General features: G+C 42.6%; 1 protein-coding gene and 1 long non-coding RNA gene across 2 annotated transcripts; one reads left to right on the top strand and one right to left on the bottom strand.

The window, feature by feature from the left end:
- The first annotated feature begins 331 nt into the window (after nucleotides 1–331).
- Nucleotides 332–8,305, top strand: arrdc3a (arrestin domain containing 3a). The gene is made up of 8 exons (XM_063896431.1): nucleotides 332–865; nucleotides 2,976–3,057; nucleotides 3,158–3,305; nucleotides 3,541–3,643; nucleotides 3,797–4,053; nucleotides 4,554–4,710; nucleotides 4,799–4,941; nucleotides 5,331–8,305. The coding sequence occupies exons 1-8, from the start codon at nucleotides 586–588 to the stop codon at nucleotides 5,397–5,399; spliced, it is 1,239 nt and encodes a 412-aa protein (XP_063752501.1). The 5' UTR covers nucleotides 332–585; the 3' UTR covers nucleotides 5,400–8,305.
- Nucleotides 8,306–10,439: 2,134 nt separating this feature from the next.
- LOC134873046 (uncharacterized) lies at nucleotides 10,440–12,745 on the bottom strand. Its single transcript, XR_010166907.1, has 3 exons — nucleotides 12,692–12,745; nucleotides 10,995–11,127; nucleotides 10,440–10,793 (listed from the first exon to the last, which is right to left on the bottom strand). It is a non-coding gene; the product is annotated as an uncharacterized LOC134873046 (long non-coding RNA).
- Between the last annotated feature and the right edge of the window lie 7,958 nt (nucleotides 12,746–20,703).

Raw genomic sequence — 20,703 nt, 5'->3', positions numbered from 1 at the left:
CCCATTTTAAAATCTGATCAGACACTCGTGTATAATAAAAAGTAATGAGGATTTGACAGTGCATCACCAAACATGTTGATTGAATAGGTCTCAAACTACTAAAAAGTAAGGTTGAGACTGTTTTTGTTTATATCTGTAAATCCATGTAAAGAATAACCTATTAATCTGGCGTTGTGAACATTTCTTTGTGCAGTCTTTCAGCTGTTAGACCCAACTTGTCATCTGGCCCAGAGCCTTGTTCCAGAAGGCGGAAGGAGGGGGCAGTCGGAGCCCTGCGCATGCGCGGAAGGTTGTTTTTCACACAGCCGCTCGCTTAAAGTGAGCTGAGCTACGGGGGTTTCCTTGTCTTTGACTGGAGACCAACGAGCAGAGAGGAGGATGATAACAGCATCCCTTTGCTGTTATTCAGCCATCACACATCTCGATGAACTGCCCGCACAGAAACCACTGATCGTGCCTTCTGCTTTTTGCAGGGCAGAGATACTGATCAGTGTCTGAAAGACTGCATCCCTTTTTATATGAAATTATTTTTTCATATACTCCCTTTTTTTATTTCAAGGTCTCTGTAGCCTGACTCTTTCCACCATGGTGCTAGGAAAGGTAAAGAGCTTCAGAGTAAGCTACGACTGTCTGAATGACAGCAATGTCCCCGTGTTCTCCAGCGGGGACTGCGTCTCAGGGAGGGTGATCATCGAAGTCACCGGAGAAATCCGAGTCAAATCTCTCAAAATCCACGCCAAAGGATTTGCCAAAGTTCGTTGGACTGAATCGAGAAACGCTGGATCCAACACTGCCTACACGCAAAACTACACAGAAGAAGTGGAATATCTAAATCACAAAGATATCTTAATTGGGCACGAGAGAGGTAAGAGAGTTTTATTTATTATAAGACAAGTTTTATAGAAATTGATGCTCTTTGTGCTGGAGGATGCTGTTTGTCCTGAATGTCAGTAACAAAGCTAATTTTATATAATAATTGATTAGAAATGATAACCTCTTTTTAATGCGGTTGCGTACAGAGTTTGGTGACTTTGGGTACATTGAGCTCCATCGTTACTTGTTTGTGTCAAGGTGTCAGAATGAATGACAGCAGCTTGGAGCATCTGTTTTTTTCAGAGTATTTCAAGCATAAAGCGAGCAAAATGCGTACCTAATACACAGGACGATATATACATATCTTGCAGTGATGTGTGTGTATCTTTGTTAGGCGTTTTCAATGCAGAAACGCATCATATTTGGTGTTTCTTTGTAGCTTTTCTTAAGTTTCCACCCATTGTTCAAAGCGGTTCAATCCTGTTCAGAAAACTGGACCGGGAGGGGGCGGAGCTAAGACGTAAGGCCCCTCCCTCACCCGTGTGTGATAGGCTGAGGTGCTCATGTGTGGCCAATGACATCACCTTTTTTTGCAGAGAGTGACAGAACGGTCTGCAACTTTTTAATTAAGAAACACCTGCAAAATGGAAAGGCTCGATCGAAGCACCTGTAGTTTGTTTCAGATTCTATGAAACGCTGTAAATCTCTCCGCTATTTTGCATTGAATGTGTTTCTTTTGCACCCAATAGGCCTATGTTTAATTGGAAAGTAATAAGAATACTGTAGGTTGGGCTTTATTGTCGGAGGGTTTGTGCTTCAGACATATTGGCGTCACTTTATCCGCACAGGGGTTGACGTTTCTGATAGTAAAATGCATACTTTGTAAGTGCATTTGTGGGCCTTTTTTTCTTTGAATGGTTTGGGTTTGTATTTGCCCATCTGCAACATCTTTTTTTTTTTGCAATGATATATCTGCAGCAAAAACATTGAATAAACATGCTATTTTCATGGTTCATTATTATTGTGTTGATTCTCGGTATTTTTTGCTGCAGTGTTCTTAGTAAAAGCGGTTATATATTGAGGTGCATTTTCGATTTCAATTATCAGTGTTTGTCTTTGACGTTACGAAGAAATAGTTCCTCTGCAGCAGCCTTTTTTTTGTGTGCAGCAGGAGATGTTTGTCTGGCTGTCATACTGCTCGGAATTCAGTCATTTTAAGGCAAATGGCAAAGCAAATTGTTAATTAACAGACGAGCTGAAGGTTAATTAAGGAGTATGCATTGTTACAAACTAGTGCAATGCCACGCCATTCGCCAATAATGAACTCTGACCGAATACATTTCGACAAAACGTTGTTTATAAAACATTCTCTGTGATGTTTAAGTGGATAAATCGGTGAAATACTGCGGTAGTTTTTGGTAGAAACCGGCTGGTTGTTGTAGTGATGACTGCGGTGTCGCACAGTGAATGCGTAATGAGCGCAGCGGCTGTGGAGCTGCTCGCACCGGTTTAGGCCGGTCTCCTCCTGCTGGAGTCTGCCGTTTGACTGACAGCTCTGCACTTGTTTACCACACGGCGGCTGCTGCTGCTGCTGCTGCTGCTGCTGCTGGGGGAGGTACTGCTGAGCTGGCAGAAACACACCCGGCCTGTCGAACCAGCTCCTGTTGTTTTTAATTAAAACATTTTTTACAATATGTAATTTTAAAGATTCGTGACGGTTACAACATGTCCTTTCCTCCCTCTGGATGGAAACGGTGCTATGTTGTTTTTCCCGAGATAAATGACAAACTAATTGATGGGAGAGAATAATCCGTGATAGGGATTTTATTGTTGCCCCATATAGCAGAGATTCCCCAGTAATAGTCTGTATTTCCATTACATTTTCCACAATGGGATCTCTGGGACGAGTCTTCTTTGTTGACGCAAAAGCACAATCTTGCAAGCTCAGTTTCTGGCACCTTAAACAGTCTTTGGTTTGCTCTCAATAGTAGTCTCAACTCTATACACATATTTTTTTTCAGACCGATATGATAGTAAAATCCGCTATTCTCTTTTGTCTCCCCCACCCTGTGTTTTTGGTATGACTTTCAGATGCCTTCGTAGAGCATTTTGCCCAGGTATGGTATACATGTGTTTGGAATATTGTCCTCCTTGTTTTTCAGACGATGACAACTCGGAGGAAGGACTCACCACTATCCATTCAGGAAGACATGAGTATGCATTCAGCCTCGAGCTTCCACAGACGTGAGTGTCTTAATACTACCCCTGAGTCACAGAATACCAACCTCATTATTCAGCTGTAAAAATGTTAACCCTTTCGCTTCTTTTTTTGTCTTACATGTAGACCTCTGGCTACCTCTTTCGAAGGGAAGCATGGCAGTGTGCGCTATTGGGTAAAAGCAGAACTCCACAGGCCTTGGCTCCTGCCCATGAAGACCAAGAAGGAATTTACAGTCTTTGAGCACATTGACATCAACACTCCATTATTGCTGGTAAGTTAGGGTCAAAAAATCTTTGAAATTGGATGAGACTTTGTTCTTGGGGTATCTGAATTCAGTGGGGCTCAGTTCAACATGATTTTTTAGTGTCAAAGTGACATTTTTTGGCTGAGTGTCCTATGGAAACGAGGAACAGAGTAGTTTATAACTTATAATACCAAGTTTGGGGTGGGGAATATAGTGAGAAAACTCCAGAATTTTGCTAATGCATCTTCTCTTTTCGCTTCAGTCACCACAGGCCGGCACGAAAGACAAGACGCTTTGCTGTTGGTTCTGCACCTCAGGTCCTATTTCCCTAAGTGCCAAAATTGAAAGGAAGGGATACACCCCAGGTAAGAATAAGTAAAAGATTTATAATGCAACTTTGAGTCATCTATTAACCAGATACCTTGATGCTGCATTGATCGGCAATACCACAAAGATGATGACATCCATTGATAGAAAAACATCAATTGACCTCTCCTCTACCATCTCTATTTCTGTAGGAGAGTCGATCCAGATCTTTGCAGAGATTGAGAACTGCTCCTCCCGCATGGTGGTGCCAAAGGCGGCCATTTACCAGACCCAGACCTTCTATGCCAAAGGGAAGATGAAGGAGGTCAAGCAGCTGGTGGCCAACCTGCGGGGAGAGTCTCTGTCCTCGGGTAAAACGGAGACCTGGAACGGCAAGATGCTGAAGATCCCACCTGTCTCCCCCTCCATCCTGGACTGCAGCATTATCAGAGTGGAGTACTCCCTCATGGTTAGTACAGTCTTGCTATATTTGGGCTTTGTCCTACATCACATTTAGTATAGAGATCATTGGCACAACTCATGGGTCATTACTGCCTCTCCTCTGGTCCCTATTACCACCATTACTCAGCACAGAATCAATATTTCCTAGTAAGCCAATAACTCTCCTGGTGAAGGATTTGACTGACTCGCCAGGATTTCACCAGGTGTTATCTCCACATGCTGCTAAGAGCATTAGCCCAGAATATTCTTAGTAGCGCCTGTCCTGAGGGTGCTTATAACCTCTTTACCTTGCAGACAGACAGCCACCAGGCTACAGCTTTTCCTTGCATAATCAACCCTAAAGTCATTGACCCACATTTTGCAGAGCGACTGCACAACCCATTTAGCCCAGTATAGTGTTTTATCTTAAAGAAGATTGTACGGATGTCTAATTTCATGCTAAATGCTCATCTCCAAAGCCCTTTGCTTATTCTAACCTGCACTGGTGTCTTTTTTTTCTGTGCTCAGGTTTACGTTGACATACCTGGGGCGATTAACCTGTCCCTGAACCTGCCCCTGGTCATCGGCACCATCCCCCTCCACCCCTTTGGCTCCCGTACCTCCAGCGTCAGCAGCCAGTGCAGCATGAGCTGGCTTGGCATGGGGCTCCCAGAGAGACCGGAAGGTAGGTTGGATCTCAAGGTCTTGATGCAGATTTCATAACTTATTTTTTAGCTAGGATGCTAACATGTGGTTTTGCGCCTCCTCTGCAGCTCCTCCAAGCTATGCAGAGATTGTGACAGAAGAGCAGAGGCAGAGCAGTCTGGACGTCCCTGCAGCCCGCGAGGACCTGAATGGACCGCTCTTCGCCTACATTCACGAGTTCCGCTTCCAGCCTCCTCCTCTGTACTCTGAGGTAAGCACCAAATTAACCTCGATCATGTTAAAAATCCCAATGTTATAGAGAACACACGACTTGTCTACAAAACGTATGCATTTAATAGTGATTGCAATTTATCAGAACAAAGAAAAAACAACAATTAGCTGTAAATAAGCCTGAAGGGAAATTCAGGTGTCTTTGCAGCAACAGAAAAAGCACTGTTTAGAGTTCGTCATGGATAACTGGAATAACAAATTACAAATCTAAGTGACAGTATTGATTAGAATCAAACGGGAGCGCTGCCAAAACAGGCTGCCACTCACAGCGGTGCCGCTCTGTACTAAATAACATCAAGCAGAGCTTTTTGTATTTGTATTTTAAGTTCATTTCAAACAAAACATTTTTCCGTCCTCTCTCCACTCCAGATCGATCCCAACCCAGAACACGCCAGACGCACGGAGGAGCGCAGACTGGACGCCTGCCCGTCACGTTGAAGGGTTTCTCTGAAATTCCCCTGAGCGACTCGGGGATCCCTAAGAAAGAAACCGGCTTGCAAGGCTCAGCTTTGTTTATTTTTCTCCAACAACAACGTTCCCACAACGCTGTTGACGTCGGAGGAAAAACAAAGTGTCCAACCAACCGACAAAGACTTGGACCTATGTCCACAGTCGAGTTGGACAAATCTGTTCCTGCCTTCCCCCAGCGAGAGAAACGGGAGCCACTAGTTTGGGGCATCGCTTCCTTCCTGTCAGCCTGCTGAGGGGGGGGATGTATACAGGTGAACACATATTCAGTCTGTATGATAAAACACCCCACTGGTAGCCAGAGCCCCGGTGATAGTATTGACGATGAAGACGAGGCTCGGCCTGCTGAAGCTCCTCTTTAACCTTTTGATTCTTCTGTACTCATGGCACATAAGGACATGGCTCCTCACACAAAGGGCGAGACTAATCATGTCCCGACTTCAGCAGAATCAACCTAAAGAAAACGGGGCAAAGAGAGCAACACCGCAGTCCGTATGAATGAGAGCGCTCAGCGGCAGCAGTCAGTACCAGAGCAAAGACTAATTCCTCCTGCCTCATTTTGGATTTCTGTTTTGCACATTTTATTCTTTACTTGAGTTGTGTGGCTCTGTTTAATGAAAAAAGAAAAAAATCACTAATAGTTTGGTTCCAGCCTTGTAACGCGCCAGACTACAAATATAAGACTGCAAGGCTTACATTTTTTTCCTCTTCATCACTTCGAGCAATGCTGAGAACAGGATTTGCTTTTTGTTTGTTTAAAAAAAAAAGAAGAAGATTGACAAGGACAAGAACAATGCACTGAATTAGAGAAGATATTTCTTTTTCTCCCTATGACTTTTCCCTCAGTGACTTATAACAACTAGACTGGACTTTTTTCGAAAACTGCAGCACATTATTTCCATCTGGAAGCTCTTTACGATGTTGCCGCTTCAGCTTGGATCCATGTGTGGCTTCCCTCCGCTTTTACTTCAGTTCTGTTAGTTTGTATTTCGACTCCAATCCTAGAATGGCTTCTTTTTGTGTTGAGGTTGCTCTGAATTTGGACTAGGAGGGTTGCAGACCTTGCATTTGCCACTCAAATTGTAGCTGAAAAGTGTGTATCTGTGTGTGTGTGTGTGTGTGTGTGAGTGAAACAGAGAGCGTGGTGTATTGTGGAGGGACTCGCCTCACCCTTATTACCTGCAGCCCCTCTACTCCTAATCTCAGGGCTAACCAGGCTTGCATAACTGCCCAAAAAGCACTGTCTCAGGTGGTCGTCTCACATGCCAAATGTTTGGTGGAGAAAGAAAAAAGGTAAAGAAAATGTTTTAAGTTTTTAAATGCGCTGCTAATAATAATAATGAATACTTTTCCAAAAACTAGAGAGTAGACCCGCAGTGACGCAAGCTTTCTGAGATGAATCACATTCCCTTTATTTTTGTCCTGCTGCACTTGCCCAGTTCATCCAACCAGACCAGTGAAACCAGAATGCTAGCTATTAAAAAAAAAAAAAAAATGGAGAAAGAGGAGTGACCCTGCTTCTGTGTTTTTAAAGAAGCAAACCCAGCACAAATAAATATAAAAAAAAAGAAAAGCTGGGGACGTTGCGAAACCTTTGTTCAGTTTGGTCAGAACAAGTAGTAGTAGGCTGACATGAGTAATACATTGGTTTTCTAACTCATTCAGCACAAAAGACCAGCTGCAACAGAGGTTTGGCATAGTCAGGAAGAAAAGAAAAGCAGCACTTTTTTTTGATAAGAAAATAGAAATAATACAAAAAAAAAAGCATTCAATGGTGAAGGTTTGGAGAAATTGGTAGTTATTACCATGTTAGGACTTTTTCAGTAAAGCACTGCTTTGTAGGACGTTTTTTGTTAAGATTACCAACTTTTCTTTAAAGTTTACATCTTTAACGTAGCTGACACAGGTTTGTATGCGTGTGTGTGTGTGTGTGTGTGTGTGAATGTGTGTGCACGCTCTTACGGAGATCCAGTTGGCAACTAACTAAACCGCTTCAGAGAGTAATCGACAGACTGCAGATTATAAAAGTGATCTTATCTTAGTGGCCTTGACACAGAAAAGACCTGATCATGACTCTTCATTTTTCAGCGTCTACGTTAACTCTTGTTTATTTTGTCCGTACACACCTGTATTTGTTTTAGACCTTTCCATGTTTCAAGGACAAAAAGGGAAGAGGATTAAAAAAAAAAAAAAAGTCCTTTTTTAGAAGCAAGATCCTGGACAGGCCTCTGAAGATGATGAGGGTTTTTTTTGTATGTATTTCTGGGCATTAATATAGTTTGCTTCCTAGTTTAAAAAGCAGCCTTCCTGAGTTAGTCTCCCTGACCTCTCCGATCCCCCTCAGGTGTGGGGGTGGCAGCTGTTGATCAGCACCCCTTCCCTCGTATCATTCAAACATTTCGATAGCCTGGGATAGCAGACACAACTTCTTCCACAGTAGGCTATCCTTTTTTTGAAGTTTCTTTGTTTGGGTTTTATCTTAGGGATCGAGCTACACACTAATGAATAAGCTTACATATTTGTTTCAGGTTGGTCAATTCCATAGTCCATTTGCTCGGGTCGCAGAGTAGTCCAGTGTCAAAACTAAGCTAAACTCCTGACCTGATTTAAAAGGCAGGAACTGAAATGTTCACAGATATAAAAAAACAAAACAGCAACCTGGGAGACAGGATCTGAAACATTTTAGAAACAAAGTGCAATATCACTCACTGAATTTTCCTCATTCTCCATTTGTATGTTTTGTTTTTGATCTTTTGTTTTGGTCTTTTGAACATGACGATGTATAGATATTCTATGAATATGCTATGTTCTGAATGGTTTAACCTTTTGTCTAGTTCTTCCTTTGATTTGAATAAACATTTTGTTCTAAATTACAATGGACTGTGACTTGAATTTCTTGGAACACCATCATACAAGTTCACCCTACACGCTTTTATTGTATGAATTCGTGACGATAAACTACATTTTGTTTATCCGAGCAGCAGTGTTGAAATAACTACGACCCGTCCAAAGCACACAGAGTCAAAGCTGCAACTAAATTAATCATTTACCCACGCTTTACCCCCAAATCTACTTTATTTGGGTCATTCCAGTTTCAGATTAGAAGCAAACAGGTCTCCACTCTGCTGGATACAGATTATCCTTTTCAAAAGTGGAACAACACTGCCCCTGGAGGCGGTTTAAACAACTGCACCTGGCCTCTGCAGGCAGGAAGTTGGACTGGATTGAATACGTTTTAAAATGAATTGAAAAACAAAACCTACTTATAATTAAAGACTATTTATTGGGTTTTTGTCACACTTTTAATGTCAGAAACAGATTTTACCGTCACAAAAGACTGGCAAAGACAAGGGGAGTTTAGCAGCATTCAACAAGGCATTTCAAAGTGCTTTACCAAAACATGAAAAGCATTAAGACAGAGTAAACAAGAAACATACAATATCTCATTCAAATACCTTTTAAAAATAAATCCCAAGAGGATGTTTCCTGATGACTTTGGATACACTGGACCATCCTTAACCAAAGGAAAGGAGTTAACGCTGTCCCACAATTCCTTGCAGCCGCACCTGACCCATCCTCCGACTGTTCAGTAATGGAAATCATCAAACATAGATCAGAAGTAACAATCCTTATCAAGCATTTTATAAAGCCAAGAGGATAGATATTTAAAAAAGAGCCAAAATTGAATAAGACTGGATATAAAATACATGAATAGTGCATGAGATATGAATAGTTATTTGATTCAATAAAAGGCAGCAGCAGACGGAAAAATCTCCAGCCTGGATTTACAAGCCATGATTTGCAGCAGCAGTTTTCTGATAGTTTGTTCCAGATATATGGAGCATAATAAAACTAAATGCTGCTTGTCCATGTTGAGTCTTGACTCTGAAGCAGACCTGGATGATTAGTAATGAAGCAGGAGATCAGAAATGTAATTTCCCCCTAAACGCCATCAGTAGTACTTCAAAGTCATACGGCTCAGGACTTTTTTCTCTCTGTCTGAACATGTCCACCATGGTCTTTAACAAAAGGAGTTCCATGGGTTTACTGTGACGATCCCTCGGGTCAGAAAAGGAGAAGCAAAGCTTAGAAAAGCTGCACTTTCCTATTGGCGTAAGTACCACTTGTGTGAATTATGTGACTGCTTCAGGCCAAATCATTTACACTGCCTTTCTACCTTTTATTATCGGCTCAGTTTGGCTTTATTGGTAGAGAAAAAATGTTCCTCATAGGTGAGATGTTCCTTGTATAAGAAAATAGCTTGTTCTCAAATAGTCCATTTTAAAGGGGCCCTATTATGCTTTTCAGGGTTTTCCCTTTCCTGTAGTGTGTTATATATGTTTGTGTGCATGTCAATGGTCTTCAAAGGCTAAAATCCCAAAGTTACTCTCCCTCGCAATCTCGCCCCTGCCTGAAACGCCTCCATTGAACTCCTTTGTTTACCTCTGTTACATAATGACACCACTGTGTTACACTTGAGCTTCTATTGGATATTGCTTCAACACATTGTACATGACAGGCTAAGGGGCGGGACATCTCTTAGAGTTGATCAATCACAACAGAGCTAACCAATCAGAGCAGACTGGGCTCTGGTTTCCGACAGAGGGTGGAAAGAGGTGCTGCAGCACAGGCAGTATGAAAACAATAAAGAGCTTTTTGAACATTAAAGCATGGAGACATGTCCCAGGAGAGACACTACATACAAACATTGACCTAGATGTAATTATGATCCATATGATGTTCGTCAAAAATCATAATGTTGAATCATTTCTGAGCTGTTGCCCCCTTTGAAAAGTAAAGAGCTCGAGGATGAGTCACCGCTCCCCTCTCGAGGAACCTCAGTGAAACCTGAGAGGAGTCCATGGCTTCAAGTCAAGTGAACTACAGTCACCGGTCCCCATAAAACAAAACCCATGATTTATTGATCCCTGCTGAAAGATGCATGCACAAGAGCGGACACGGCGGCCTGCATCAAAGGCTAATACACAATGTTCAACCATCAGACTTTTATTAACTGTTTTTTTAACTTCTACAAATGAAATGCCTTTCCAAAGTTTCATTTTTGTGTTGGCAAGTAATAATATTTAACGTGCTCTATCTTTAAACAGGGTTGTTTGTCTATACTACACACAATGTTCAACAGTGTGTTTCGTGAGAAGTCAATCAATTTAACTCGTACCCCATCGGCTTATGTGTGACGTCCTCCCGGCTTTACACTGATTGATTTTCTTGGAGAATACGAGCATGTATGCACAAATGAGCTCGGCAAATTCGATCAGGCAGGATGTGAATGAATGCACTGTGTTGCTGCATGTCTGGTGTAGACCTATAGGTCAAGCTGGAACAAAATGCCCAGTGTGATCTCTGAAAAAAAAGAAAAGAAAGGACGAATGTCAGAGCTCTTGCATAAGTGAACTTGACAGATTTTGATGTCTAAATGTCCTCTGTGACGCACGACTCTGCATTAACGGTAGTGTGAAGAAGAAAGGAAAAAGCAGCCTCCAAAGCGTTAGCCCAGACACGGACATGTTGAATACAAAGTGACCGCTCATCAAACTTACTCACAATTTCTGCAAATTATCAGTTTGAGCCAGCATCAGTGATGACTCAGCAGCCCTGTCAGCTTTGACCAAGCACTTCAGTTTGCCTTTGTCCCCCCCCTCTCCGGCTTTTGTGGGCCTTTGTGGGTGCCTGACCCCTGTGAAAAAAAGGAGGAGGGGATTATTGAGGGAGAGCATAGATTGGGGCGGCGTGCATGTGTGTGGAGGGAGCGTTGATTAGCAAGTGCTGACGCTACACAGGCCTCAGCTGTTTCCTCTCACCAGCTAATCCCACTACCCAGAAGCCCCCTGTGATCCAGAGGTTCTCACCAGCCTGCTGTGACCAGGCACGTTCAGCATGGATGGGAATGGGCGGGGTTTGGACAGAGGCCCCTGAACGCTTGCCTGCCAGTGCATCATCATCATTGTGACATAATAGAAATAATAGAAACACACACACACACACACACACACACACACACACACACACACACACACACACACACACACACACACACACACACACACACACACACACACACACACACACACACACACACACACACACAGATCTCCACATTGAGGCCTGGAGCGCAGCATCGATGCAAGCCCACATATTCCTCAAAATAAAGGAACACCCTATATTACTACAGGTCTGAAAATATTTAGCATGAACTGATCCAGAGATACGGATGTGACTTGATGAAAGCATCTGAGAAATTTCAATATTTTAATGTTTGCATTTGTTAAATATTTCTTAAAATTATAAGTGATTTTGATGTTTTGGAGACACATCCAGGTCATGGCCGGCCTCTGCGGCTCATTACTTTTAATATTTGGCAGAGTTAAGCTTCTGTTTGTTTGTCATTAACACGCTGCTTCCTTCCCTGTAAATCTCAGAGCTTTGTGTCAGACATTAATTGGTTCTTACTTATTTACTAAGCTGCAGGAAACGTTCAAAAGGAAGGTCACACACTGTATTTCTCCAGGAATCTAATATTCAGATTTTTTCTGTGTTTATTCCTGAACAAATGTGTATATTTTCAATCATTTCTGATCAATCCTATGTAACGAAACAAGGAACTCTTACTCTTTGCATCTAATCAGTCGATTCTTTTCCTTCTCAAAAGATATTGTCACCCTGCAAAAAAAAGTCTAAAACACTCTATTGGCTATCCTCATTAGCTCATCATAGCCTGTCTATTCTCCTCCTACCTAGCACCCTAACCAGCAACCCTTTCCTTGACTAGCTGAACACCCTTAACTTATTAAACTTCAAATATTTAAGCCAATTGAAGAAATTATGATCAATCATTGAATATCTTTAGCTTCAGTATTTGCCCTCAAGGCTTTGATTTTACATCAAGTCTACATTACACTTGTATAAATTGCATGTTTGATCCCGATTCAATATGCAAACAACTCCTGATGTGATGTCAAAAGCATGTGATGTCAAAGTCACGCACGCCACGTTTTAAACAGAGAAAACGTTCCTCTTTCAGTAGATGAGTGTGCAAACAGCCTGCACACACACCATCCTGCACAGTGAAGGTCAGGCCAACTGAAGTAACAATATGACACATTTTTCCATGAGTGCTGAGGGAAATCACCGATGCTTCAAAAAGATCTGAGTTTGCAAGCATTAGTTTAATCATATAAGAAAGTACATCAAGGACCATAGTCACTGGACTTCTTTATCAGCCCTTCATAACAAACACTCACACACAGCAGCAGCCAGCTCTCCATCTGTCCATCTGAGCCCACACTCGCTCTGTGTTTCTCCACAGGCACAAAGAAAGGCAAAGAGATAGAGCTTCAGATAGACTGTACAGAGCGGCGGAGGGGGGACTTTTTTTTTTCTTTCAAGGGCTTCTCTTCATGATCTTTCTCGGCAGCTGGTTCATTCCAGTTCGGAGCACTTCTGCACGGAGAGGCTGACAGCGGAGGCTGCTGCTTTTTCGTCACTGAAAGCCGGGCTGTTTTTCGACCTTGCCAGGAACAAGTTGTTTACGTTCCCTGAATGCACCACATTGGACAGCTGAGAGAATATCTCACCCTGACACAAAGCAAGACCTTTCACTTTGTTTACCCTGCTGTAATTTCACATTAGATTAACCTTGGCGATGCCTTTTGTCCCTGGATATTGTCTCTATACACACACAAGTCTTAACTTTGAATAATTAATACAGTGCACACAAGTAGTGTCTATTGCTTGTGAGTTTTGAGACTGACAGTAAATAAGTCCTTCCATGAAATATCCGATTCCTCTTTTAAATCACTGCCTTAACGCTTCAAAAACTCTTCTAAATTTCTATGAATCAACATAACTATTAATATCGTATATATAGGTTACACTGGAACCTTTATTCTTGTATTATATACCTGTCTTCACTTTGTATTCTGTTTGCTTTTTATGTTTTTCATTGTCATTTTATGATGTGTTTCTGTTGCACTACATCTCAATGTTTTTTGTAAAGCACCTTGAATTTCCTCAGGTTGAAATGTGCTATATGAGTACACGTGCCTTGCCATGCATATGTGTTACTGTGCTAAAACAATTTTTTAAAAGTAAAGAAATGGGACAGTCTGTGACCAACAGTAGCAATAGCACACCAGTCTTCATACATTGACTGAGTGTGATTTATAACGATGGTGTTAATAGAAAATCCCTTTTCGAAATCCCCAGTAAAGCTCTAGGCTGTAGTAGGCCCTCCATATTTAGTACGAACAGGAACCTGCAGTGAGTGACACTCAGCGTGCTATGTTCACATGCCAGGACTCCCATCCCTGCCATACCAAAGTCCCAGCATGGTCAGCATTCCACCTCCAACCATCCTTCAATCACAAACACTGCACTCCACTGGCATGTTTGCAGCTCTTTCGCAGCACCACAAGTTCAAGACCTTGCCATTACTACGGCCGGGCAGCGTCCTGCACAGTTTGCATCAGCCAAAATAGAAGGAAGAGGGTCAGGTTCAAGGGACTGCAGCTAATATTAGGGGAGGTTTTTTAGTTATTGAAAGACAATTACTGTATGTCCTGAGCCGGGCAATCTTTATCTCCAAATGCACTTGTGGGACATAAGATGAGAGGTTGAGTAAATCCAGCCCCACGGGGGATCATTGTAACTGAGCCACATGCAGAAAAACAAGCCTGACGGAGAATGACGTCAGGTTGATTTCTGTTTTTCATGCTGCAGAGGGATTAAGCCTACAGCTATGTACTGTTGCGTAGGTAGGATGTCTGCCATGCTCCACTGCTTATACTGTCATCACAGCCAGAACAGGGACAGTAAACAGAACAGTTTGTCAGGTTTGCTTATAATACTCACCACGATGAGCAACGGCGTGTGCTCTCTCCGCTCTATTCTGAGCGTTAGAGGGGAGGAATGTGAGATATTTTAACCAGTGGTACTCTCTCACACTCTCTCTGTTATATCATAGAGGATTCAGCTCCAAAACATAGCGTGGGTGTTGCCTACATATAGACCACGTAGATGTTGCAGTTAATACCTTTTAAAGTGGTGATGTGCATTAATTAGACTGTTTAAATATAGTATCTTTTTCACCACTTCATTAAATAACATCTATCTGAGAACATCGAAGCAGGTGATGGACAACAAATTGTTAACACATCTTGAAAAATTGAGACCCCAGGTGATTTAGTTACGTTAAAGTCCCTTGTTTTTCAGACCTATTTGTGGCGTACAAAATATGATATCTGCAGGCGAGCTACCGGGTCAAACCACCGGGTTACACAATGTGAAACCTGATGTGTTTTTTATGCAACACCCTGCCCAAAGTCCTTGGTCAGTTTCTGTTCTGAGGGGCCGAGCTAAGGAGTGCTGCTTCACCACTTATCTTATTTTACCCTGCCGGTCCCCCGATGAAGTCGCTTAGTTTCCTTTTTTAGCAATGGCTGACTCATAGCATAGCTCCCATTGCCCCCCTCTCTGCTCCCTCCCAATGTCCCTGCTCAGCTTTAACTCTCCCTCTCAGTGCCTGCTCAGATTCTCCTGAGTCACAGGGAGCAAAAGACACCCCCTCCTTCCCACTCAGACCCCCCGGCCCACCCCATCGGTGCGTCTCATTGCTGAAAAACAACAGGTGCAGCGGGGCCTGAGGGGGCGGGCTGTCTGGTGGGCAGCGTGTCCAGGCCTTCCTGTACCTTCTCACTGTTATATCATACATCCAATCTGTCGTCTCCTTCCCAATCCTCAACCCAATCTCGCTAAACCCTTTCACCCTATCTGTCCGTGCCCCCCACCTCTATATTTGATCTTGTTCCACCTCTGCCTCTCCTCCAAAGTCAAACTCCAGCTCCTCTCCCCTAGACTGGTTGCACATTCTCTCCAGGAAAATGATGCTCAAAGTTCTGAGGGTCACTTTAAGAAAGTGATTATAATGTCTCAGATGTGGGGGTGTGTAATGCAGATGTTTTCTACAGTGTCCATGCTTCTCCGTGTGGCCTCACATTATCAAACAGTCACCTGTTTTGTGGGACATAAATATATGCTCTTTGTATGCAGCCTAAAGGTTTCTAGGCCATCATTGCGCTGACATTAGCATCCAGATATCACACGGGCCTTCTTCTCTAACCCAGATCCCTTTGTGTAACACCCTCCGAGTGATATCCCTCCCAAAATAGCACACAGTCCTTATCTACACAGTGAAATTGGGCAAGTTGTACAATGCAGCATGACAGGGGAAAGTACACTTTAACACACCTGAAAAGGCTTTGATAGTGATCTTAGTTTTTCTTCATTTCTAAATAAAGGATGCATGCTGCGTGGGGAACTCTGCTCCCGTGCTATTTCGGGTTTAAACTCTCGTGTAGACTTTAGATCTGCTGTGGCATCGTCGTGACATAAACCCTCTTTACTGCAACCGGGAACTCGTAAAAAGTTCTCTTCGGCCTTGCTCAAAATAGGACTGGGACACAGTTGATTAGTCTATATATGAGCTGACATTAAAAACGACCCTGCAGCAGCATCGTGCATTCAAAGAGCCGAGGTGAGGGATATGATTCATACAATTTAGACCCCCTGCAGCATTGAGCTGTTCCTCTTTGAAGTTTTATTATAGATTTGAAACGGGAAACAGGGCAAAAAGGACCTTTCCAGAGATGTGTTTTGCTCTCTCTGACATATCCGGTCTTCATTAGCATCGAAAGCTAGAGTTTAAAAGTCAAAATGCCTTCAATAAGACACAAGCAAAATGCTAATCTTTAAAAGCTATTAATGGAGCACAATATCATAAAACACTCCACTTATCTAACATTTAATCAACATCTCAGGTGTAAGCATGGCCCATTTCTGACACCACTTAAGTTTCCGCTCCTAAATGTGTTGTCAGATATCTCAGGACTGCAGCTCATGTTCCTGAAGTTTCCACCCAGTCGTCTGCTCTGGACCGGACTGGACCGGTGGGCATTTCCCCCAAGTTCGCCTCTTAGGTTCAGACTGACACGTAAACAACATGGTCGCTCACCCCTGATGGAGCATGTACAGCAGAATGGACAGGAATGACCAGGTGTAAGCACACTCACACACTCACACACTCACACACATTCGCATCTTTAAAAAGCTGAGTTGTGCATCCTATTTGTCCCCCGGCTACACTCTTGGTTGTGTACAAAAGACAATTTGATGAAAGCCACAAAAGATGTTAATCACAACAGAGTGGGAGCTGCTGAAATGTTGATGGGATGTGCGTTGGCTCGGTGACAACGGAGAGCATAACAGAGTGGAGTTACACAACACAGAAATGACTCTTGACAAATTATATATTATTATAATTTTCCAGTTGCATGAAATAGCTCTTACGTGATGCTTACTCTGCATTGCTTTCGAGACGTATTGACATCATGAATTTTTTTCCACTAGTTTCAGTGCCAGACTGATAGAAAGTCAAAGCCAATGTTTTTATATAAAATTCATGCTTGAAATTATGATTTGGAAATACCGTAAGAGGATTCTGAGTGATGCTCAGCCAAACAGTTTTGCCAAACGTCTCTCAGGAGTGCAGACAGAGGGATATTAGAGATTGCTTACTCAGGGAGAGGCTTAACTACTTTCTGGAACTTTCTGAGACTCAACCAAATTCATATTTTCCTTTTGGATTAATCTGACAATCTGGTGATGTTGTGGAATGTCATGTCTATTCAATTTCCCTTTCAGTTCAGTTTTTCCGTTTTTCATAAAAACGTTTTGGTTTTGGTTCCTTGTTTCCCTTTACCATTCCTCTCTTTGTTGTTAGAGCAATTGCAGTTTTACAAGTCGTGCTATGGGACAAATAGGATTCCTCATTTCGGATTTTCTGATATCCCCTCCCCTTCTTTCCTCTCAGAGCATTGAATCCCCCTCTCTCCTGTGCCGGGCTATGGTTAACTGTAAGCTGTCAGAAATCAGCCAATAGGAAAATAGGGATGGACCACACCCGCACTAATTCCTCCCATGCATGGCTACTCCAACATCTGACTGCACACACACACACACACACACACACACACACACACACACACACACACACACACACACACACACACACACACACACACACACACACACACACACACACACACACACACACACACACACACATGGTTTCCCCTCCACGTGGTACCAGTCAGCAAAGGTTTGCTCTCTGCTTTCAAAGTAGCAGCCTCACTAACACCCCCCCACCCCCCCCTGTTGTTTTATAAATATTTCCAGTCACTTCTTTTGTTCTGTATTTTATCTTACGTGCAAAGACCTTACCAGATAATATATGTATCACTGGTTGGTCTTGCCACTCTGTCCACAGCTTTTTGCAAGTGACGTACACACATGTGAGTCACTTCAGGACAAGGGCAGCCCGGTCCGGTCTGCTCCAGTTCTTTGACTCGTATTAATCATTTGGAGGAGTTAGTAAAAGGCTTCTCTCATTTCATCTAACTGATTCAGTTTTTGGCAGCCTGTCTCTTTTCCCTCCAAATAAGCGTCAGTGAGCTGCGGCACTGAGAGCTGAGCAGACAGGCAGGAATGTGTGACACATTTCAGCGTTATCGTCCTCTGACCGGTTCACCATGTGCTCGGGTGGTCTGGGTTCACAGGAACTTTTCACAGCAAACTGGGTGACATGTGACGTCAAAGGTTTATGATAAAGTTTTGAAACACTGTATTACAGTTTTTCACATTTTGGACATCCATGAGAAAATCAGCTCTGAACTTGTTTTATGAGCTCATAGGTTTGGTTTGCAGACTGGGAAATAGTCAACATTTTAAAGAGGTGAGCGGTATGAGGTGATCTCGATGTCAAGGCTGTTTCAGGGAGACTTAGTTCCCACACACTTCATGTTTCTTATTCAGTAAACCTCTTTGAGCATTGTTGCATTTTGTCAACTTGAGTCCAAATCTGAAGTAGTATGGGATGGGAGGTCGTAAGGAATGTAGCCTGAATACTTTCCTTTACTTAAGATTACCTCAATATCAGATGCAATGCAAATACGTGCCAGAGAATGTGTAATATTTAGGACTTTCAAGATTCTAGAGAACACTGTAACATTAGAAAAGAACCAAGATACTTAGTTTTAAAAATGTGTCCTCTGTACAGTTTGGGGGTTTTGTACTTTTTTATTAAGCATATAAGGCCAGTAGTCTATAGACTAACAGATAATGTTATGTTAAAAAAGCAAAAACTAAATCTGAGCAAACAGAAAATGCTGCGTTTCAGTTTTATACAGAAGATGAAGAAATGTTCCATCAGTGAAAACATCCTTTAAACTACAGTCCATGTGAAAGAACAGGAAGATAAGCTATGGTTTCACTCGAGTCTCTTTCCTCTTTGAGACTCGTTTAGTGTTGTTATGTGTAATCCGTTACTCTCGAATCCTGAGTATTTAACAAGCTGAGTCCAGGAGTGTTTGAGGGTGAAGCAGGATTGATTCACTCAGGCCAAACAACATAAACCTCTAAAAATGATAACAGAATTAAATCATGATGGAAAGGGAAATGTATTCATTTGTTAAGCCATTAATGAAGTGTGATTTACAGGAAAAAACAACACAACCAGTTCCTTATTGTGGTCAGTTACAGATCCCCTGCATGTGCTTCTCACTGGTGTTCTCCAGGCATGCCGATAACAGGTGGGCCACTTCAAACAATATGACCAGCAAAGCATGCAACGTATTAAAAGGTCACATTAACTCTGAATAAACGCTTCCGGGTAAAGACATTCAAAGTACTATAAACAGCATGGCATTGATGTGAATGATCTGCTTTAAAGGATGCACTGGATTAGATTTTGGGGGTGAAATAAGGTTGAAATTGCTCTTAAGTCCTCCTCCTTTTTATTTAGATTTGGACTTAGAGCACATTGCTGAAGAGGAGTCATGGGAATGGTGGAAAAGGAATGAAACCTCAAATTAAAACACATTATCTTAATGAAAGAACTTGTGCTTTTGTTCATATCTGACGTGTTCTTCGCCTCGTCACAGTGACTCCATTGTTGGGCAGCGACCCTCAGGTCTGTCTGCGTTGCATTAGACATTTCATCAGGGACACACAACAATAACTGATATTGTTCCTGGTTGCAGTCGGAGCCTGATCGGGCCGGCTGACTCTGCCTCTTCTCGTGCTGCTGCTGTTGAACTGCTGGATGAAACCAGCTGGGTCTGGCTGACTGCACACAGAGGAACCAGTGTGAGATGATGACTCGCTCCCTCTGATGTGTCGCTTCCTTTGCTTTAGAAAGGTCACGCGTCCCTCCACTGAGGTCACCACCATCGGTTTCCCTCTGTATCGTTTCACTCCAGAAACTTTCTCCACACTCCCTTTCTCTTTTTTCTTTGTTGTTGTCCTTTTTCCGGCCGTCTGTCAGGCTAACAGACGTGCTGTGAGTGATATCCAGCCCACATTTCCACTTATTGTGTTAAGATTGTGGTATTTATGGAGTACTTCCTTTGCTACTGAGGTCAGAAAGTGCTCTTCTCACCAGGCAAACAACATTTACTCACTCGAGTGGCAAGGCAATGTGTCTACAGGAAGTTAAACGTATAGGAACTCATTTGACCGGTAACAATGTACCATATTTTGTTCACTGGAAATTCTGTTTCCTATTGTCCTAACAATGAAGATGGAATTTTACAATTCTGAGAATAGTGCTTGTGTTGATCCTGTGGATGAATATAAGGATGATGTTGATGATGATGATGATGATGATGGCCATAAGAGGTTGTGGAGGGCAGCTATCTGCCAGAGCATAAGCGGCTGTTGGGTGATAAGCCCAAACTGGTCAGATCCTGCTTGACTGAGAGAGAGGGTGGGGGGGAGTGTGTTACCGACTTTACTCCTTGCCACAGATAGCTGGCGACTCTGAAATACTTTATCAACACTCTGCTTGTCATCAGTTCCACTGCATGGTCAACAGAGTAGGAACACACATTTACTTCACACTAATGAACACAAAAAAACCAAAGGATTTGCGGTGAATTCCCTCTTTAGAAAGTATTGAAAAAGCCACACACACACACACACACACACACACACACACACACACACACACACACACACACACACACACACACACACACACACACACACACACACACACACACACACACACACACACACGCTTGATGAACACAACATACAAATTAAAATTGGAGGTAAGGTTTTTGTTGAGCACTAACTCTTAGTGGCTTTAAGCGAGGTCTTTATGTCCAGCGAAAAAACTCATCTGTCCAAACCTGATGAC

This window comes from Eleginops maclovinus, chromosome 12, assembly GCF_036324505.1.
Source record: "Eleginops maclovinus isolate JMC-PN-2008 ecotype Puerto Natales chromosome 12, JC_Emac_rtc_rv5, whole genome shotgun sequence".
NCBI lineage: Eukaryota > Metazoa > Chordata > Actinopteri > Perciformes > Eleginopidae > Eleginops > Eleginops maclovinus.
This window is presented reverse-complemented; position numbering and strand designations above follow the sequence as displayed.